Source organism: Symphalangus syndactylus, chromosome 5 (assembly GCF_028878055.3).
Source record: "Symphalangus syndactylus isolate Jambi chromosome 5, NHGRI_mSymSyn1-v2.1_pri, whole genome shotgun sequence".
NCBI lineage: Eukaryota > Metazoa > Chordata > Mammalia > Primates > Hylobatidae > Symphalangus > Symphalangus syndactylus.
Genome location: NC_072427.2, coordinates 16,372,103 through 16,394,113, shown reverse-complemented (window position 1 = coordinate 16,394,113; position 22,011 = coordinate 16,372,103). Strand labels below are relative to the sequence as shown.

The 22,011-nt window shown below is 52.8% G+C and overlaps 1 protein-coding gene and 1 long non-coding RNA gene across 4 annotated transcripts in view; one reads left to right on the top strand and one right to left on the bottom strand.

Annotated features, from left to right (window-relative positions):
- Window positions 1-1,298: 1,298 nt before the first annotated feature.
- IDH2 (isocitrate dehydrogenase (NADP(+)) 2) lies at window positions 1,299-19,489 on the bottom strand. Its single transcript, XM_055277224.2, has 11 exons — window positions 19,232-19,489; window positions 8,798-8,889; window positions 7,723-7,888; window positions 5,849-6,009; window positions 5,620-5,763; window positions 4,745-4,881; window positions 4,423-4,574; window positions 2,593-2,705; window positions 2,318-2,415; window positions 2,133-2,225; window positions 1,299-1,673 (listed from the first exon to the last, which is right to left on the bottom strand). Exons 1-11 carry the CDS (start codon window positions 19,344-19,346, stop codon window positions 1,586-1,588), a joined length of 1,359 nt encoding a protein of 452 aa, XP_055133199.2. The 5' UTR covers window positions 19,347-19,489; the 3' UTR covers window positions 1,299-1,585.
- LOC129482078 (uncharacterized) overlaps window positions 18,761-22,011 on the top strand; it is a 27,099-nt gene continuing 23,848 nt past the window's right edge. For 2 of the 3 annotated variants that reach the window (XR_010120649.1, XR_008657595.2), the window contains exon 1: window positions 18,761-18,897. This is a non-coding gene — a long non-coding RNA (uncharacterized lncRNA). Of the gene's footprint in view, window positions 18,898-19,447; window positions 19,624-20,338; window positions 20,410-22,011 lie in introns of those variants that run through there. The other variant, XR_010120648.1, reaches the window with a different exon arrangement.

Below are 22,011 nucleotides of genomic sequence, written 5' to 3'. Positions count from 1 at the left end.
GGTCACCAGTGTGGGTGGAGGGCTAGAGCCCTTCCAAAGCCACTCAGTCTACTGCAATGGTCAGGTTTCAGGAGACATAGGAGTCCCCCCAGTATTTAGGAAAGGGACTTTGTAAGATGGGGTTTTGAGAGATGGGGTCTCACTCTGTTACCCAGGCTGGAGTGCAGTGGTGCAATCATAGCTCACTACAGCCTCAAACTCCCGGGCTCAAGTGATCCTCCCACCTTGGCCTCCCAAAGTGCTGGGACTGTAGGCATGAGCCACCACACCTGGCCAGGACTTTATAAAGATTATACAACTCTTCTCCAGGACATTTTAACACCAAAAAGTAGAAGCTTTGCAGAACTTACTACGCAGAGGACAGTCCTTTTGATTATATGTAGCTTTAGAGCAACTTTTATTTTTCCTTTTTTACATGGGGCTAAAGAACTTGCATAGAGCAATTTTTTTTTTTTTTTTTTTTTTTTTTTTGAGACAGAGTCTTGCTCCATCACCCAGGCTAGAGTGCAGTGGTGCAATCTCGGCTCACTGCAACTTCTGCCTCCCAGGTTCAAGCCATTTTCCTGCCTCAGCCTCCCGAGTAGCTGGGACTACAGGTGCGCATCACCACGCCTGGCTAATTTTTGTATTTTGAGTAGAGATGGGGTTTCACCATGTTGGCCAGGCTGGTCTCGAACTCCTGGCCTCAAGTGATCCACCCACCTCAGCCTCCCAAAGTACTGGGATTACAGGCGTGCGCCACTGTGCCCAGCTGATAACAATTTTTCACAAGCTTACTTTTCTCGTTTTGCCAGTGCATGGTGAAAGTGAACCCAAGCTTGGGGACCGCAGGCCTAGACAATGCGGGGCCCTCGTTCACACACACCCAAGCCCCGCCAAACTCAGGCAGCCTTGGAAAGGAGATGTGTAAGGCAGGTGTGGGTAGGACCTGTTTTTAGTACCTAGAAAAAGACTAAGAAAGTGGTCTAGAGATGTTTAGAAGGTTAAAAGCAACGAAGAAAAAAATCAATGACAACCTATCAGGAACTGATTGACTCTCAGAATGGAAAACTGGACACAGAAACTGGATCATGCTAGAAAATTCCAGGGAACCCACAGGCCTGTGCCCTCAGTGTCCGAGAGCTCCGCAGTGGGCCCCTGTGGAAGGCGGGATCCCAGGGCTGCCTGGTCCCTTCCCCGCGGTGGCAGCCCCTTCCTGAGGTGCTCTGGTCTGCCCCAGGGGAACCTGCCAGCTCTAGCAGGGCCTCTGCCTCAGGGTCCCACCACCTCCTCCCCTCAGGGACAAACACAGCAGACAGTTTTGTGAAGAGCTTTTTAGTAGCTAAATATGGCACCATGTGTTCCAAGGGCAATATAAATTACAGTATGCAAAACATACTGACTGGCTGAGGTAAAACACACTGCTCCTGCCTCACGTCACCATGAGGGGAAACACACATATGCTTTAAAAACATCTCGCTTATAAAAAAACATCCCCTAGAAAGGCCTCCAGAGAGGGGCTGTGAGGCTCACCCTCTGCCGCGCTCAGGAGGACCCACCGGCTCGGCCCTGGCCCATCCACTGCAGCCATGGGTGGCGCCTCCCCCTACTGCCTGCCCAGGGCTCTGTCCAGGTTGCTCTTGATGGTGTCGAGGAAGTCTGTGGTGTTCAGGAAGTGCTCGTTCAGCTTCACACTGCAGAGAGAGCGCCACTCACATCAGGGGCGGCTCCAGGCCTTGCCAAGGCCATCAGCCAGGCCCTTCCAGGGAACAGCCTGAGCTTGGGCATCAGAACAGCCATCTCCTGCCACCCAGGCTACAGGCCAGAGGCCAGCTATAGCCCACTGCCATGAGGCCACAGAGATTCGGCAGGCACCCGCAGGGTCTGTCTTTCCAGGTAACTGCTCTCCTGAGAGCTGGGAGAGGGGTGTGGGCAGGGTCAGAAGGAGCTCTGAGTAGCCAGCCTCAGGGATGGGGAGGAACTCACTAGACCTGGTCTGCAGAGGCTGGCCTGAGCAGTCTCTCAGGGCTGTGGACATGTCCTGCCCCAGGCCCCCTGGCAGCTAAGCTGACTCATGAGGGGGACTTTAGGAGGGGTCCCCTGGCTTCCTCCCACATGGCCCCAGGGTCTGCCCGCCACCCCAGGCCACGCACTTGCTGAGGCCGTGAATGCAGCCCGCCAGGTCCTTGGTCATGGCTCCACTCTCCACCGTCTCCACGCACACCTTCTCCAGCGTCTGGGCAAACCTACGGGGATGGGGCAGAATGAGACCCCACCTGTGCAAGGGCAGGACCCAGAGCCTGTCCCGGGCAGCTCCGGCCTCTCCCTCTGTGCTCACCTGATGAGGTCTTGGTTCCCATCTAGCTTCCCCCGGTGCTCCAGGCCACGTGTCCAGGCAAAGATACTGGCGATGGGGTTGGTGCTGGTGGGCCGGCCCTGGGGACGGGGGTTGCAGGGGGATCAAGAGCCGAGCCAGCTAGTGAGGAGGCTGCCCAGATACAGCTGCCCGCCCCTGGACTGGCAGGTCAGACTCGTCTTTCTAGCCCTCAGCCCAGTGGGCTTTGGGCCCCTGGGGTAGAGGGGCATTTGTGAGGCCCCATGCCCTGCACTCACCTTCTGGTGTTCCCGATAGTGGCGGGTGACGGTCCCATGAGCGGCCTCAGCCTCAATCGTCTTCCCATCAGGGCAGACCAGGACGGACGTCATCAGGCCAAGGGAGCCAAAGCCTGGAGGGCAGAAAGCCTTCCTCTCAGGGCCTCGCCTCTCTTGGGGCCACCCAGCTGAGCCCTGCTGCCCTCTACAACCCAATACTGTAGCTGTCATAGTTTGTGGCTCTACTCAGCCTCCCCCAACTGCAACTGGGAGGACAGGGACCGTTCCAGGCCTCTCCACCCTGCTGTGGGTCTCCAGGGCCCGGCACAAGGCTGGAGGGCACTGGAGGGTGGCTATCACCAGCACATTAACATCCATCTGTGTCACCAGCTCCGGGCGCCCCACAGCCTGTAGCCCACAGGGCCCAAGACCCCACAGAGTCCTGTGGTCCCCCACAGCCTGCCACCCAGCCTGGCTCATGACCCGGAGGCACATTCAAGGAGAACGATAAAGCTGTGGTCAGCTATTTCCCAACAATCACTTTTGCAGCTGCTCTCTCAGGACACTTTCAAGCTTTTTGATTAATTTCTGAATGTTCCCAAATCCACGTGTCAGCTCCAGCAAATTTTCTAACGTCAAGGACTCCAGGGCTTCAAAGGCACCCCCATGACACCAAAATAAGGACTGAAGAAAGAAAACGTGGACAGCATCTACAGGAAAATGCTTTATCTACAAATTCTAGGCATTCTGGCTGTGAGCAATCCCTTCTCCATTTTACCTGCACCTTCACGCCATTCTTTAGACACTTAAGGTTAATTTTCATGCCTCTGCCTCATCTGCTATGACGTTTCATCCTTCTATCCTAGATGGGAATTGTTCTGGTGAGAGGATCCCCGCTGAACTTTCCAAAGTAAAGCCAAAGGTTTACGCAAAGTAACAAGACTCTGCTTTCCATCAGAACCTGTCCTGGGCTTCCCTTTTCCCCGTACCAGGAGCTGCCCTGGTAAGCTTAGGTTTCTCTTTCACTCTCTATGTCCTGCCTGTTTCCCACGCCTACCACCTTTCCTGCTCTTGTTCCCAACACAATTCGCCCATTTCTCGCTGTTCTTCTCTAATGGTCTCACCTATACTTTTTTTTTTTTTTTTGGAGATGGAGTTTCACCCTTGTTGCCCAGGCTGGAGTGCAATGGCGCAATCTCGGCTCACTGCAACCTCTACCTCCTGGGTTCAAGAGATTCTCCTGCCTCAGCCTCTCAAGTAGCTGGGATTACAGGTGCCCACCACGGCGCCCGCCTCCATGCCTGGCTAATTTTTTTTGCATTTTTAGTAGAGACGGAGTTTCGCCATGTTGGCCACGCTGGTCTCAAACTCCTGACCTCATCACCTATACTTTTTACTGCAATCTGATTTGTCTTTTAGGACACCCTAGGGCTTGGGGGTTTGCAAGCTTCCCCGACATTCTCTTCCATCCATTAGGTTCGCTATGCAAAATGCATTCGCTGTAGTTTAAAGAACCTCCGGTCCTGCCTGATCCCATTTTCCTACTGGAACCAAAGAGTTATGAGGCTCCATCATGGACTGGAGCAACCTTAGGGCTGACAACCTAGCCCTGGAATTCCTGTGCCCTCCTTTCTCTCTAAGAGCAGCCTCAGTAATACACCAGTCCAAACCTAATTTGTAATCCTCTCTCACTCAGACGCCAGGGAGCTCCTGCCCCCTGCTGTCTACAGAGGACCCTGCAGTGAGTCCTGCTGCTCCACTAGAGTTTTCTACCAAAAGGGTCTGAAAATCCCTCCAGCCAGAGAAGACCAACAGTCCACCCCCACAGGGAGCAGCGACCTCCCAGCATACCCTGGGCCAGGATGTCTGACTGCACATCTCCGTCATAGTTCTTGCAGGCCCACACAAAGCCACCCGAAGACTTGAGGACCTGAGCCACCATGTCATCAATGAGCCGGTGCTCATACCAGATCTTATTCTTGTCGAAGTCGGTCTTATAGTGCCTGGGAGTAAAAAGGTCTGTTATGGGGAGAGGGCAGAAGGCTGACAGGTTGGGGATCCGTCCCTGAGCCTTGAAGCTGAGCCAAATGCACTCTAATAGCGACCTTCCCAGGGTAGGATGGGAATAGCATGGGGGGAAGAAAGGCCACAGAGTACATGGATGAGGCTTTACTTGTCAAAGATCTCCTGGAAGATGTCCTTGAAACGCCCATCGTAGGCTTTCAGTATGGTGTTCTTGGTGCTCATGTACAGCGGCCATTTCTTCTGGATGGCATACTGGAAGCAGCTGTGCGCAAAACCCGAGATGGACTGCAGGGGGAGAGACAGGGCCCTGGCGTGGTGCCCTAGCCTGGCGATTGCCGGCAACCTCTCACCTCCCAGGGCAAGGCCCAGATCTCCAGGAACCGTACCCCGCCGCCCACACGACTGTTTTAACACCAGCCTCCGTGCAGTGAACACGATGTTTTCGCTGGCCCAGCCTCTCCCTCTCAACTTCCCAGGGGCAAGAGGCCCCTCAACTTTGCTTTGGAAAGCACCGCCTTTTCCCCAGTTCTTAGACTATGTGGCTGGGGCAGGGCTAATTCCCAGGCCTAGCCCTGGGGTTGACAGTGTGTCCCTGGCTTATCCAATCAGAAGCCTTTCTCCCCGGGGCCTCTGTGATTGGCTCAGAGGTGGTCATGTGACTCAGCCTGGCATTGGAGCTGGAACTGGGGGTAAAGAGGCATTCTCTTCTGATAGGGTAGCCAAGCAGGCAGGAGTACGCCTGGAGCTGTTCATGGCCATTTCTTTTCTTTTTTTTTTTTTTTTTCAAGAGATAGGGTCTCACTGTTGCCCAGGCTGGTCTCAAACTTCCGGTGTCAAGCAATCCTGCCTTGGCCTCCCAAAGTGCTGGGATTACAAGTGTGAGCCACCATGCCCAGCCCTGGTGGCCATTTCTGCCTCTCTGTGGCCTAAGAGAGGCCATTACAGAAGAAAGGAAAGCCAAGAGACAGGGAGGAAGAGACAAGCTGGGAGAGGAGGGGCCCAGGATGCCCGAGCCAGCCTCACCTCATCGGTGTTGTACATGCCCATGCCCACGCCGCCTGCGGGGAAGTTGTACACTTCCCACTCCTTGACACCGCTGCCATCTTTTGGGGTGAAGACCATTTTGAACGTGCCGGCCCGGTCTGCCACAAAGTCTGTGGCCTTGTACTGCAGAGACAAGAGGATGGCTAGGCCAGGAGCTCCAGTCGGGGGGTGCCCAGGTCAGTGGATCCCCTCCCCAACCCTGGCCTACCTGGTCGCCATGGGCATGCCTGCCAATGGTGATGGGCTTGGTCCAGCCAGGGACTAGGCGTGGGATGTTTTTGCAGATGATGGGCTCCCGGAAGACAGTCCCCCCCAGGATGTTCCGGATAGTTCCATTGGGACTTTTCCACATCTTCTTCAGCTTGAACTCTGTGAGGACAGAGGTAATAGTGGTCCCACTGCAGCCGCCACCTTTCAACCAAAATTTGAACCCCAAGCAACAACACAGCCAGACGGGGGTCCTAAAATTCTTCATGAGGGGGGCAGTAGAATCTAGAGTGCAAATGTGTGGGCTCGGGAGTCTGCCAATTTTTTTTTTTTTTTTTTTTTTGAGACGGAGCTTTGCTCCTATTGCCCAGGCTGGAGTGCAATGGTGCGATCTCGGCTCACCACAACCTCCGCCTCCTGGGTTCAAGCGGTTCTCCTGCTTCAGCCTCCCGAGCAGCTCGGATTACAGGCATGTGACACCACACCCGGCTAATTCTGTATTTTTAGGAGAGATGGGGTTTCTCCATGTTGGTCAGGCTGGTCTCGAACTCCCAACCTCAGGTGATCTGCCTGCCTCGGCCTCCCAAAGTGCTGGGATCACAGGTGTGAGCCACCACGCCCGGCAAGTCTGCCAGTTTTAACGGTGAAGCTTACAAAAGTGGCTCAACCAAAGCTGTAAAAAAAAAATTACTGGAAAAATAACTAGCCTAAGTGTCGTCGTGAGGACTAAATGAGCTCGTGTGTAAAGGGCCTAGAACGGTGCCCGGTCCATGCTGAGTGCGCTGTTGGCCATTATGATTCCCACATCACACATGCAGGGAGTAGTCCGGGGGAAGGGCTTGTCTAAGGAAACCTGACAACACACTGCCCACTCCACATGCTCCGGTCCTGGCCCCAATGTCGCCCCAGTTCCTAAGGCTGTGACCCTCTCCTGCCTTGTCCGTAAATGGGGATACGTAACTCCCAGGGTTCAGGTGAAATGAAGAGCTCAGCACTCAAATGATCCCAGTGCTGTGGGCCAGGCATGACCTGCAGGACAGGGGCAGGCCTGGGGAGTTTGCAGATGTATCTCGAGTACTTCCCGCCAGCTCCCTCCGACTGTGGAAGGTAGGAAGAGAGAGCTCAGAAAACTCCTCAACCATCCTTTCTCGAATTATCCAAACCTGGCCCCTCTGCACACACACTGCTTTCACTTCATGGACCCCTCAAGAGTGGCCCCAACAGCCAAGGACCAGGAGCCAGTCCAGGCCTGGTAGGGGCAGCTCTCAGTGACCCTGCATGACCATGGGGACAGAGGTAGACCTGCAAGGCCAAGCCAGTGGCAGGAGGGCAATAGCGATGTTCCCCAGAGGCTGCTGAGGCTCTGAAGGACACAGGCCTTACTCACAGCCCTCCTCTGCACAATCTCTCTGCAAACCTGCCTGTAAGACTGTCCACGCCAGAATGGACTACTGCCCAAAGAAGCCATCCTTACTGTGACCACATCAGCATTACCTTCCTCCTCCTCCTCCTCAGCCCTGTCACCGATGACATCTACCACTGTCAGAGCCAGAGTGCAGCAGAAACACCACTGGCCTGGGAGATGGAAGACGTGGATTCTGTTCTCAGCTCTGCTGTGCCCTAACCGTGGAACCTGAGGCCAGCTCTGCCCCAGCCTCATCAAAGGTGACCTCTGAGGCCCCACTGCCCACCAGGCACACATAGGGAGACTGGCCTCCGGTGCAGTTGGCCTCAGGAAAGCCCCAGCTCCGGAGCCTCCCAACCTCCCGGTCCCGAAATGAGTGACATGGCCAACTGCCCCACCCCAAGTCTGGGAGAGGCCGGGGGGAGAAGCCTGTGACCCTCCCTGGCCCGCCCACCTCCACACCCTCGCACCTTCCACACGGGCCTCATCAGGGGTGATGGTGGCACACTTGACAGCCACACTGTACTTCTGGGTGGCCAGTGCAGAGTCAATGGTGACCTGGTCATCGGTCTGGTCACGGTTTGGGAGCCCGAGGTCAAAATACTTTAGCTGGATGTCCACGTGGGGCAGGATGAGCTGGGGACAGAGGGCCAGAGCAAGGCGTCACCCCAGTGACTCAGGGACATGACAACAAAGGGCAGAATAAGAAGTCTGCAGGCCACGGCAGGGGACAGTCAGTCAGAACAGGGATGAGTGAAGGCCAGTGGAGGGGCGCAGCAGAAAGCTGGAGTCAGCCATTTCTCAGTGGGGCCTGGCCAGAGCTGGCAGAGGCTGGGGCTCTGGAGAGAGGTTGGCAGGCCAGGCCGCAGTCTTTCGGAGGGTTCTTCCCCCATTGTGCCTATCTGCCCCCCTCACATGGCCCATCAACTCAGCCAAACCCCAACCCCAAATACATCTAGATTTCTCTATATAACTGGCTTCCTCTTCTCCTCAAGTGCTTTGAGATCTTACAATCGGAAGTGACAGTTCTCAACCTTTGTCCCAGGAACGCACACACAGTGTGAGGCCTTCACAAGGACTACATGCTCTCCTGGACATACATAGACCACGGCAACTTTGGAGAAGCCAAGTGGCCACTCTGGGACCCCTTTGCCATGTGGCTTGTCACAGCTGCAGGCTGGGTCACTGCCCTGCACACCAGCCCTGTTCCCCTTTCACTCCTTTTCAAGAAGTGAGGCAAAATGTAGGGGATCAAGATGGAAATGATACAGGATTAACCTTGAAGCTTCTCAAAGTTGACAGAACGTGTGGGATTTGGCACCAGCACAACACAGACTGCTGGGGACAGGCCCCTGCCTGACGACTTCTGAACAATTAGCGGACCAGATGTGAAAGAAGGGTAGACAGAGGGAGAGAAACAGAGCTGCTGCTGCCCACCAGGACAACGGGGGGTCCTAGAGACCTGCAGTCCAGAAGACTCTGTGAGACAGAACACTCCCTGGCCAGCCCACCTGGAGAGCCACCCACTTCGGGAGGGGGCACTACCTTCTCCTTGATGAACTGCCAGATAATACGGGTCATCTCATCACCATCCATCTCCACCACGGGCTTCGCCACCTTGATCCTTTTGTCAGCATCTAGAAGCAGGGACACACAGTGCATCATGCCCCTGGGGAGGCTGGAGGGGGGCCCTCTCCTCCCGGCCGGGCCCGCCCTTCACCAGGAGACAGTGGCAGAAAGCCAGGGCTCCAGCTGCCCGGCGTCCACTCCCCGTCTGCAAATCAGCTCCCTCACTGCTTAGAGCAGGGGTCCCCAACTCCCAGGCCGTGGACTAGTACCATGGGCTCTGCAGAGAGGTCAGCAGACCAGGCCACAGCCTTTAGTGCAGGTCCATGGACTGTTAGGAACTGGGCCACACAGCAGGAGGAGAGCTGCAGGTGAGTGAGCACTACCACCTGAGCTCATGCCTGGGAACTGTGCACACGAGGGATCTAGGTTACACGCTCCTTATGAGAGTCTAATGCCTGATGATCTGTCACTGTCTCCCAGCACCTCCAGATGGGACTGTCTAGTTGCAGGAAAACAAGCTCAGGGCCCTCCCCGATTGTACATTATGGTGAGCTATATAATTTTTTCATTATATATTACAATATAATAATAGAAATAAAGTGCACAATAAATGTAATGCACTTGACTCATCCCAAAACCATCCCCGCTGCCCACCACCCTGTCACCCGTGGAAAAACTGTCTTCCATGAAGCTGGCCCCTGGTGCCAAAAAGTTTGGAAATTGCTGGTTTACAGCACCTGGATCCATCTATCCTTACTTACTTCCTTTCCTTTCTTTCCTTCCTTCCTTCCTTTCCTTCCTTCCTCCCTTTCTCTCTCTCTCTCTTTCTTGGCAGGGTCCTGTTCCGTTTGTCAGGCTGGAATGCACTGATGCCATCAAAGCTTACTGCAGCATTGACCTCCTGGCTTCAAGCGATCCTCTGACCTCAGCCTCCCACATAGCTGAGACTACAGGTGCATGCCACCACACCCAGCTATTTTTAATTTTTTTTTCTGAGACGAAGTTTCGCTATTGTCCCCCAGGGTGGAGTGCAGTGGCATGATCTCAGGCCACTGCAACCTCCGCCTCCTGAGTTCAAGTGATTCTCGGGCCTCAGCCTCCCAAGTAGCGGGGATTTCAGGTGTGCACCACCACACCTGGCTAATTTTTTGTATTTTTAGTAAAGACAGTGTTTCACCATGTTGGCCAGGCTGGTCTCGAACTCCTGACCTCAGGTGATCCACCTGCCTCAACCCCCGCAAAGTGCTGGGATTACAGGCGTGAGCCACTGCGCAGGCCTAATTTTCAAATTTTTTTGTAGAGATGGAGTCTTGCTCTGTTGCCCAGGCTGGCTGGACTCCCCACCCCACCCCCACTTTAATCTGGCTACGTAGAACTACCCAAAAACATGCCCAGTCCACCAGTGGCCAAGAGGGTGGGGGCCAGTCTGGCCAGTCAGACCCTCTCCCCATGGAATATGAAGGCAGAGGAGATCAACACAAAGAACGCCGGCTAGCTGCGGCTGCCTCATCCAGCACCAAATCAGCAAGAGATTGTCCACGGGCTCCTGCCATCCAGTTCCTAAGGAGGGCCTGGGTCCTCTTCTATGTATTTATTTATTTATTGTTTAGAGTCAGGGTCTCTTTATCTCTCTATGTTGCCCAGGCCAGGCTCAGACTCCAGGGCTCAAGCAATCCTTGTACCTCAGCCTCCTTAGTAGTTGGGGCTACAGGCCCACGCCTAGATACTTCTTTTGTCCAAGACTTAGTTCTTTACAGTTTTCCCTGCAATTCTATGAGCTACCCTGTGTACCTCATAAAATCCTCTCCAAGTTAACCAGTCACTAACTTTGTCTGTTGCTTGCGACCCAAGAGCCCTTAACTAACTTGTAGTGATAAAGGAAATAGTATAGATAGGTATTGAGTGCCTACTATGTGCCTTACAGCGTACCAGTGATGTACAATGTGATTCCATTTAATCCCAAAAACAACCCCAAGTAAGTATCATTACCTCCATTTCATTTATTTAGTTTATTTATTTATTTATTTTTTGAGACAGTCTTTGGTCTGTCGCCCAGGCTGGAATGCAATGGTGCGATCTCGGCTCACTGCAACCTCCGCCTACCAGGTTCAAGCGATTCTGTCTCAGCTTCCCGAGTGGCTGGGATTACAGGCAGACGCCACCAGGCCTGGCTAATTCTTGCATTTTTAGTAGAGACGGGGTTTTGCCATGTTGGCCAGGCTGGTCTCGAACTCCTAACCTCAGGTGATCCACCCACCTTGGCCTCCCAAAGTGCTGGGATTACAGGCGTGAGCCACCACGCCTGACCATTATCTCCATTTTCAATGTGGGAAACTGAGGCTTAGAGAGGTTAATGGCTTACTGCCCAAGGTGACAGAGCTTGAAAACAGCAGAGCCACGAGGACTCTGACCCTGTTCAACAGGAAGGACAGGCTTACAGCGCCTGCGAATGGAACTCAGAACCCTTGATCCCAGCCGACGCAGGTCAGTGAGTCCTACCAGAGAAGCATCAAAGGACGCAATGAGGGGCTGATCAGAGGTCCAGGGAGACAGTGGAGGGTGGGGGGCAGGGGACGCTACTGAAGGAGAGTCTGACTCGCAGGAAAACCCAACAGTCTGGGAAGTGAATTTCAAAGAAAACTCAGGAACTGGCCACCTAACAATGAATCAGCACAGCTGCCTTGGACAAGGCTTGTTGAACCTCAGCCTGTAGCAGACAGAGGCACCGGGGCACCAGCCTGCTCCTCTGCCCGCAGCCTGGGAAGAAGCAGCAACTGCAGAGCAGGGAACAAGATCTAATAAAACTTCGGTCACAGGGAAATCTCACCAGCTCAGCTGAGAGCTGTGCCCTTCCCCCAAAGCAGCACTCCTCAGCCTCACTTACAGCCCAATTACTCTCGTGTTACACACAGTCCTTAGAGAGGTAGTGATGTGTCTTCAGCTCCACTCTAGATTAGACACAGCAAATCAGGTGAAGGAAAGAGAATGTTTATTTGAAAATACTGGGTTGGGGCTGGGTGTAATGGCTCACGCCTGTAATCCTAGCACTTTGGGAGGCTGAGGCAGGTGGATTACTCAAGGTAAGGAGTTCAAGACCAGCCTGGCCAACATGGTGAAACCCCATCTCTACTAAAAATAGAACAATTAGTCGGGCATGGTGGCACGTGCCTGTAATCCCAGCTACCGAGGAGGCTGAGGCAGGAAAATCGCTTGAACCCGGGAGGTGGAGGTTGCAGTGAGCCAAGATCACGCCACTGCACTCCAGCCTGGGCAACAGAGTGAGACTCCATCTCAAAACAAACAAACAAACAAACAAAAAAAACAAAAAAAACCCCCCCCCCCAAAAAAAAACAAAAAAAACTGGGTTGGAAGAACTGGCAAGGGACAGAATACCTGTGAAAAGCAGGCCTAGAAACCACCTCGGCACATTTAAAACAAAAGTAATTAAAGCCCAACAGACCTCAAACAACTCACTTTCCAAAGATATGCAAAGAGTTTGTTTTTTTTTTTTAATCTAAAAATAATCTTAGAGATCATTTAGGGAGAATAATGAGACTCAGAGTGTGGTCTGCATCAGAGGCAAGATAGAACCCAGATCCCTGACCCAAATGCAGCCTCTGGAAGACCCGTGGGTCAGAGGTAGAGAAGCAGAACACAAACAAAGCCTTGGACTATTCCATTCCCTAGAGAACAACAGGTGGCTGGCTGCTGGCTCTACTGCCTTCCCCAAGACGCGATGGGGATTTTGAACCCAATCTATGATATTCCTTCACTTTTCTCTGAAGCTTGAGTGGAAAGAACTGCAGAACCTGCAGAAAGTCTGTTGAGCTGTTGCAGAGCTAGTTTAGTTCTGCGGAGCATCTCCTATGAGTTAATTTGAGGACAGCTAATCAAATGTGTTAAAAAAAAAAAAATGGACTATCATAATTAGGAGCCCTAAGGAGAGACTCACTTGGGGCCAGTTCTACAGGTTTCAGCCTCAGCCTGGGCTCCACGGTTGGGCTTCAGGCAGGCATGGCTAGGAGAGTTCAAGGTCAAGATCAGGTCTCAAACCCTCAGAGACCACGGGACCTGCTTATTTACTCACCAGCAAGTGCTAAGTAAGCACTTATCCAGTACCCCACTGGGATACTGAAATGGCTAAATCACAACAGTGCCTGCCCTGAGGCGGTCAGTGTGGAAGGGGAAACCCACAGGTAACAGAGAGAGAGCAAGCAGGGCTGTCATCAAAGTCAGGATGCCCAGGCCTCCCTGGAAGCAAACATCCCAGGGGAGCTGAGAACAGCGACATGAGCCAAGGCCAGCAGAGACTTGTTCTGCTTGTTCCAGGTAGTGGTTTTTAAAAAAATCTTAATTGGTGACCAAGTTTTAAAAATCATTAAATCTCAACAATAAAACAAATAACTCAATGTTAAAATGGACAAGAGACTGGCTGGGCACCGTGTCTCACGCCTGTAATCCCAGCACTTTGGGAGGTTGAGGCGGGCAGATCACTTGAGGTCAGGAGTTCGAGACCAGTCTGGCCACAATGGTGAAACTGTCTCTACTAAAAATAGAAAAAAAAATTAGCCTGGTGTGGTGACACACACCTGTAGTCCCAGCTATTTGGGAGGCTGAGGCAGGAGAATTGCTTGAACCCAGGAGGTGGAGGTTGCAGGGAGCACAGATCACGCCACTGTACTCCAGGCTGGGTAACAGGAAGACTCCGTCTCAAAATAAATAAATAAATATAATGGACAAAAGACTTAAATAGACATTTCAAGTCCAAAGATGATATACAAATGGCCAACAAGCACATTAAAAGATGCTCAACATCACTAATCATTAGGGAAATGCAAATCAAAACCATAATGAGATATCACCCCACTATCCCACAACCACTAAAATAGCTACTATCAGAAAAAAAAAAAAAAAAAAAAAAAAACCAGAAAATAAAGTGCTGGCAAGGATATGGAGAAATTAGAACTCTTGTGCCCTGTTGGTGGGAATGTGAAATGGTGCAGCTGCTGTGGAAAACAGTATGGGTGTTCCTCAGCTAAAAGAGAAAGACTTACTATATGATCCAGCAATTCTGCTTCTGGATATACATCCAAAAAAAATTGAAAGCGGGGTCTGAAAGAGATATATGTATGCCCACATTCACAGCAGCAATGTTCACAATAGCAAAAGGTAGAAGCAACCCACGTATCCATCACAGATGAATGGATAAAGACAATGTGCTACAGTCTCCCCTTATCCAAGGTTTTATTTCCATGACGTCAGTTACCTGTGGTGTCAGTTACCCACAGTCAACCCTAGTCTGAAAATAGGTGAGTACAGTACGATAAGATATTTTAAGAGAGACCACATTCATGTAACTTTCATTACAGTATATTGTTATAATTGTTCTATTTTATTACTAGTTATTATTGCTACTCTTACTGTTCCTAATTCACAAATTAAACTTTATCATAGATCTGTATGTATAGGAAAAAACATGGTATCTACAGGCTTTGCAGTTTCAGGTATCCACTGGGGGTCTTGAAATGCATCCTCCAAGGATAAGGGGGACTACTGTGTCTACATACAATGGAATATGATTCAGCCTTGAAAAGGGGGGAAATTCTGACACCTGCTACGAAGTGGATGAACCTGGGCGGCATTATGCTAAGTGAAATAAACCAGTCACAAAAGACAAATACTATATGCTTCTACTTACATGAGGTACCTAGAATAGTCAAATTCATAGAAACAGAAAGTAAAAAGGTGGTTGCCAGGGACTGGGGACGGGAAATGGGGAAGTATTGTTTAATGTGTAGACAGTTTCAGTTTTGCCTTTTTTTTTTTTTTTTTGAGAGTTTCAGTTTTGCAAGGTGACAAAGTTCTGGTGATGGATGGTAGTAATGTTTGCACAACAGTGTGAATGTACTTAACAATACTGTACACTGAAAAATGATTAAGATGGTAAGTTTTATACGTTTTTTACCAAAATAATAAAAATTTAAACCAGTCAAAAAAAATCAGGAGATTTTATATAAAAATCTAGAAATGCAGCAGGCACTCACTCATGGCAAGGATGGGCTGGGCTGAGGGCGGCCTCTCCCTTCATTCCATGACAGCCAAGTGCCCTCCAGTGTGGCCCAGGGCACTGGAGTTGGAGACCCCTGTCTGCTGTTCAGCCTGTATGGTGGAGATACAGCCATGGTCTGCCCTTCTATGGGAGACAAGTGGTGACAAGCTACCTGAAATACACGGAGCAGCAGCTAGGCCTCCCTGAAAACCTCTGAAGTGACAGCCACCACAAATCTTCAGCTGATGCATTGCACAAACACTGTCCTCTTAGCGAGAGTGCAGGATGGAATTACACCAGTCACCAGAGGCACGTTAGGCCGACTCTCCTCCCTGTCTTGGTATTGGCACCCAATACCAAGTAAGGATTTCAAAACCCATCCCTGGCTTCTTGCTGCTCCCAGCAGGAGGCTAGAGGTCCAGCCGCAGGCATAACTGCTCCCTCCACATTCCTACCCATGCACTCAGCAGAGAGGCTGCTCAGTCTGCATGTCCCAGCAAAGGATCACAGAGTGGGGAAAGGTTCCAATTCCTGGGGGCTCAAGAAGGCAGGACAGCAATTTTGTATAATTTATTTTATGTATGTATGTATGTATGTATGTATGTATGTATGTATTTACTGAGACGTAGTCTCACTCTGTCGCCCACACTGGAGGGCAGTGGCGTGATCTCAGCTCACTGCAAGCTCCACCTCCCGGGTTCAAGCAATTCTCCTGCCTCAGCCTCCTGAGTAGCTGGGACTAGAGGCGCCCGCCACCACATCCAGCTAATTTTTGTATTTTTAGTAGAGACGGGGTTTCACCATGGTGGCCAGGCAGTTATCGAACTCCTGGCCCCAAGTGATCTGCCTGCCTCAGCCTCCCAAAGTCCTGGGAGCTACCGCACCTGGCCAGAACAGCCATTTTGGAACAAACTCTAGTAGTTTCCTTGGTGTCATCCTTCATTCCTTCCCTTCTCTCACATCCACATCCAAACCACCAAAACCAGAAGCCACCCTCAGACAAGCCTATCCTTGCCATGAGTGAGTGCCTGCTGCGTATCTAGATTTTTACGTAAAATCTCCTGAATTGGAACCTTTCCCCACTACTGGCTCTTCCTTCAAAATATATCCAGAATCCAATCACTTCTTCACCATCCCCAGTGCCACCATCCAGGTCCAAGCCATCATCCTCTCTTGCCAGGTCCCTGAAGCTAGAATGCTCCTGATAAGATGGAAATCAGATAACGACACTCCTCTCAAAACCCTACAAAGTAAAAGCCAAAGCTCTCAAAAATGGCCTGTGAGCCCTCTACAGACCCCACTGCCGAACCTCATCCCATCACTCCACCTGGTGCCCGCTGAGCCAGCCTTCGCACCCTCCTCTCTGCTCTTCCATCATGCCCTTGGCACCTGCAAGTCCCTCTTCCCCCAATACCGAAAATGGCCTGCTTCCTCCCCTCCTCAGCGATTCCTTCAGTGAGGACTTTTCTGGCTGCCCTATACAAACTTTTGTGCACAAAAGGACCCCCTCCCGAAATACCCTTTCTTGCCTGTTTCTCCTTAGCTCTTCTCTTTTTGGGGGGAGAAGGGGAAGGCAGGGTCTTGCTTTGTCACCCAGGCTAGAATGCAGTGGCACAATCATACCTCACTGCAGCCTTGACCTCCTGGGCTCAAGTGATCGCCTGAGTAGCTAAGACTACAGACATGCACCATTGTGCCTGGCTAATTTCATTTTTTATTTTTGTAGAGATGGGGTCTCACTACATTGCCCAGGCTGGTCTGGAGCTCCCAGCCTCAAGCAATCCTCCCACCTCAGCCTCCCAAAGTGCTGGGATTACAGGTGTGAGCCACAGTGCCTGGCCTTCCTTAGCTCTTGTACCCATATATCACACTAGTCAACGTCTATCTTGTTTACTGTCTGCCCCCTTCCACATCAGAATTTGAGCTCCTAAGGGTTTTGAAAGAGTCTCTGCTGGTTTTACTCCCAGCTGTATCCCCAGCACTCGGCATGGTGTCTGGCACAAAGTAGGAGTATACTACTTTTGTCAAAGACATAAATAAAGGTCAAGCTCAAGTCAACTCCATCTGTGGTCAGGGCTGCCCTGCCCTCACCTTCTGTTTCACTGAATGTGCTTCCTCCCCTCTCACCCATCTGGTATGCATTGCCACACAGCGGCCAGTGAGTTCTTACCAGCAGCCTGCACCAGATTTACACGGGTGGCATCTCTCCCCAGCCATGGGCCCCATGCCCTGAAGAAGCTTACAACCTACAGTGTACTAATATTTGCAATCTGCTGGTATTTTTAACATGGGTTTACAGAGTATAAACCCCAGGGAAGGCCACAGACTCTGGCTTCCAGTAATCCGAGAGCAGTTTCCAGCACCTCATACCCTAAATGGAACCAGCCCAAGGGCCCTCAACTTCTTCACACAGAAGATCTGGGAGCAGGCCTCAGCCACTCCAAAGAGGCTGTTCCTCAGTACCTACTAGGCCTAAACACAACCACCCAAATCAGCTCTGGCAGGGCAGCTAGGGCCTTATCTGACGTGGCAGAAAGATCTGCACACTTAAGGGGCAAGAATTAAGAAGTTTCTGGGTTAGGAGTGGAGTAAAGGAAGGCTAGGTAAGTAATTCTCCCACTGAGCCGTTCACAGAACTGGCCCCCACTGCCCCAAGCTCTAACTTACCAGAAACATCACCAGCAGTCGCTGGAAGCCTATAGCGTTGCAAAATAGGAAACGATGCGTGCAGGAATTTACCAGGCAGCAGACACCGGGCTCTTTTAGCCCAAAAATATTCTTTCCTTGTCATCAAGGGGAATGCCAAGTATTCTGTCACCAGCTGCGTTGCCAGGTAACAAGCTGGCAGAGTCGCAACTGTGTAATCTGATGTCTAACTCAAACACCAAGCAATTTCCCCATTCATAACCAACCCACATGGGGACTTCTAGAAGGACCCGTAACTGACTGCTTTTTCTGTATCCAAATTCAGGACCCTTAAAAGGGGCTTTGTGTTCCTGTTTGTGTGTTTTTTGGGGTTGTTTGTTGTTTTGTTTCTTTTTTTTACCATCAAGGCAGAAAAAAAAGGAGAATTAAAGAATGTAGCTAACTTCCACCATATTTTTGCTGAAGATGGTGTGCTATATGGGAATCTTTGGGTCCTGGGGCACTTGGAACCTGGGAGTTGTTGGGCTGATCCCTGAGGCAGATTCCCAGAGGTACAAAAGCAGACATGCCCCTTTCTCCTTGGCAGGGAGGTAGGACTGGGACCCAAGCCTCCCTACCCCCCAGCTCTAGTCAGCTGCTCCCACAATCCGGTTAACCATTACCTCCTCTGACCAGGCCAAGGCCGGCGGGCCCCACCCCCTCTTCCTCACTCTCCTGGCTCACAAGGGGCTCCTGGCCAGATTAGGATAGGGGTTTCCATGGCAACTGGCATTAGACAGGGCCAAGGGACCCACATTGTTCCCTGCCTTTTGTAGCTGTGTTGGGTAGCCAGGGTAGGGGGCAGGCCGATGCCCACACGCCAGGCAAGGCACCCTGCGTTAGTAACGGAGGCTCGGGCTAACTCTTGCTTATTACGAAACGACTACTGTCTTCTCTCCTAAGCAGGGAGCTAAGGGTACCCAGAAGCCGTGGGAACGATTCCGCAAAGTGACATTTTGCGCGGGCTGCCAGGTCTCTGCGGCGAGTGAGCCAGGCAGGGAGGGCATGTGCCTGCCAAGGCAGGTCAAGTCAAGGAGAGGCCCCAGGATGGAGCCTCAAGTGCAGCAATGAAGGCCAAGGGGTGGGGGTGGGGGCGGCCAAACAAAAGGGGAAAATTAAAAAGGACGCTCCTCCAGCTGTCGTGTAAAAGGCTCCAAAAATAGCTGACGTGGGCCTGGTATCAGCGCGCGCCTGGCTGAAAAGGAAGGGGAAGTGCCTGTCTCCCGCCTCCCAGCCTTTGTCTGAGCAGGGGCCGCGCCACGACCCTCCCTCTCGCCAGGGGAGCGCGCGGGATGCTCCAGCCCCCCACGGGTGCTCGTCTCGTTCCAGGGGCGCAGGGCAGGTAGGCCACCCTTCGGGTCCGGGACACTCTCAGGACCCCCTCCCGAAATACCTAGGGGCGCGCGGCAGCCCCGAGCCCCCGCCCGCGCAGAACTGGCCGTCGCCCGGGCCACCAGTTGCCACCGTCCCTCAAGTCCCCACCCCAGCGCCTGGCATGGCCGGGAAGCGCCGGGCGGGGGATCGCGGGGGGAAGCTGCCCCCCGGCCCTTTGTGCGTCCGACCCCGCCGTCCCCGGGCTGCGGGCTGGCGGGACGCGCTCCCCGGCCCCAGCCTGGGAAGCCGCCACGTCGCAGCTGGGGGCGCGCGCCTGCCTGGACCCTCCGCGCGGCACTCACAGTGGCGCCGCGGCTGCTCTTGCGAGGTGGGGGCCGTCAGGGCCGCCGGCGCCCAGGCCGGCCGCGAGCCTGAGGCTCTGCAGAGCGAGCGCACGACCCGCAGGTAGCCGGCCATCCCAAGCAGGAGAGCGAACGAGCAGGGCGGGAGAGGTTCGAGCGCGCGCAGCTCCTGCCGGCTGCCTGGCCGCGGGCTAACGCTGGGCCTGGCGGGCGCGGGCCGCGCGGACACCACCGGGGCGGGGCTGCAGGGCCCGCCGCCCCATTGGGCCTTGCCGGGGAGGAGGCGGGGCCAGGGCCGCCGACGCTTCCAGCGTCCCGCGGGAGCCGGGACCCGGCGGCCAGGCCCGGCTGGTGCTTCTCTGGGCGTCGCTGAAAGCCCCGCTCCGCAGGAGGTACAGGCGTGAGACGCACCGGGACCCGCGAGCGGGATCAGGGCTGGGGGATTAGCAGAGCCACTTGCGAGGTTGACCCTCTCCAGGATGCCCCATGTAAACCTGGATGTCCGTTGCTGACGCTTTAGCTTAAACCCAAAGGCCAATCTGAGCGAATTCTTGCTTCCCTCCCCGGCCGGGCTGAACCCCAAGGCGTATTAGCCCAGCGCGGCTGCTGCATTCTTGAGCTAAGACCACCGGCGGCGCCTGCGCCTCCTCGAGTCCGCTGTCAGGTCCAGCTGGTGTAGAGAGAGTTGAAATCTCACTTTGGGCCGGGCGCAGTGGCTCACGCCTGTAATCCTAGAACTTTTGAGAGGTCGAGGCAGGCGGATCACTTGAAGTCAGGAGTTCGAGACCAGCCTGGCTAACATAATGAAACCCCTGTCTCGACTAAAAATACAAAAATCAGCCGGGCATGGTGGCACGCGCCCGTAATCCCAGCTACTCAGGAGGCTGAGGCGGGAGAATCACTTGAACCTGGGAGGCAGAGATTGCAGTGAGCTGAGATCATGCCGCTGCACTCCAGCCTGGGCAACAGAGCGAGACTCCGTCTCAAAAAAAAAAAAAAAAAAAAAAAAAGATAAAAGAAATATGATTGGACCAGAAGGCCAATAACCTGAGTGGGGAAACCCAGCAAGTCCTGACCATGTAGATTCTTCTTGGCCTCTCTCTGCAGCATTCCTTCCTTCTGAGTACGGGGCAGGACTCTCTGGGATGGAGGGGTCTTATGACCTGCAAGCAAACAAGGTAGGTCAGATAATTTGTGGCCAGTTTTTACCCAGAAACGTGTGGGAGAAAGTTAGAGTAATATTTTTGGGTTTCATGTCTGGCTTTGGGGGAGAAGGGCTCTGGTTTCTATGACCTGCCTTGAGGAAGAAGGATTCTAGTTTCTATGGCTGGCCTCGGAGGAGAGTGAGGGGCCAAAGACAGGAGGGAGGGAGAGCGTCAGAGAGAGCTGCTCCTGAGGCCTGCACTTTGGGGTATTGTTTTCTGAGACCCTAGAGTAGTCAAGCAGCCACAGTAGAAACAGTTCTATTTTTGCCTGTTTGCATACAAAAGATGGTTTTTTTTTTTTTTAATTAAAAATAGAGATGGGGGGGTCTCACTATGTTGCCCAGGCTGGTCTCCAGCTCCTAAGCTCAAATGATCCTCCCGCCTCGGCCTCCCAAAGCACTGGGATTACAGGTGTGAGCTACTGCACCTGGCCACAAAAGACAGTTGTAATTGGTTCTGCCACAAAGTTTCTCTCTTCATCTGTTTTCTTAAACTAAGACACGAGCTGAGGGCTGGGTTTTATTTGGAAAAACCTGACCTCTTTCCCTTCTCTGCTTTCTCAGTCACGCTAATTCACTCCAAATAGGAGCAAACTTTCTCTTCTGTGTTCTCAGCCCTCCCCTCCACTGCCTCACAGTCAACATTGCCAGGTGGAGCTGGGCCAGGAAGGTGACCTTCAACTAGTGACTTAAAAGCTCCCCTCACCAAGTCCTAGCCGGCAGAGCTACTACTCTGGCCCTGGGATCCAGAAGGCTGAGCCCAAGGGAGGGCTGCTTTTGGGCCCCCCAGAGTCTGAGGCCTCTGTCAAAGGCCTGGTCTTGGGCCAGCTTGTGCCAGAAAGACCCCTTATCCCTTTGACTCTGTTCAGAATTCTGTTGCTCCAAACACAAGTAGAGACCGTGGAAGCCTCTGGCATTTGGCTTTCCTGCCAACCTGGTATTATCAGGTGCCTGGATCTCAATGCCCACACCTGTAAACTGGAAGACTGGACCCCTGAAGATCCTTCTGGTCCAATCAGACTTATGTATTTCAACCACCCACACCGCCACCCCTGAAAGGGCGGTAATGAAATTGCTGCCTCCCTACCCGCACCAAGGACTTGCCCCTTCCTCTGCATGCTGGACTCGTATCTCAGAGGCCTGGCCAGAGGCAGCACTGTAGGTGTGTTCCAGAGTCTGGTCTTTGCCTGCTGAGGGATCAGAAGGGGAGCACTTGTGTTCTTTGTAAGCACAGCAGCAGCTGGAGGCAAATGAGGCAAAATCTTTAAACTGCTTCTAACTGCCTGCCTCCCAGGGCCCCAGCTCCACGCCAGCCTTTCCCATATAATCCCTGTTTGGTGAGGCAGCTGATGCCAGCTCCATTTGGCTAGTAGAGGTTACCACACTTGCTCAATGTCACACTGCTGGGAAGTAGTAAAACTCCAGTTCAAGTCAACATACCTGGCCCATATTCCAGTACTGTTTTTTTGTTTTTTGTTTTTTTTGTTGTTGTTTTTTCCAAGACAGGTCTCACTCTGTTGCCCAGGCTGGAGTGCAGTGGTATGATCACGGCTCCCTGCAGCCTCGACCTCCCGGG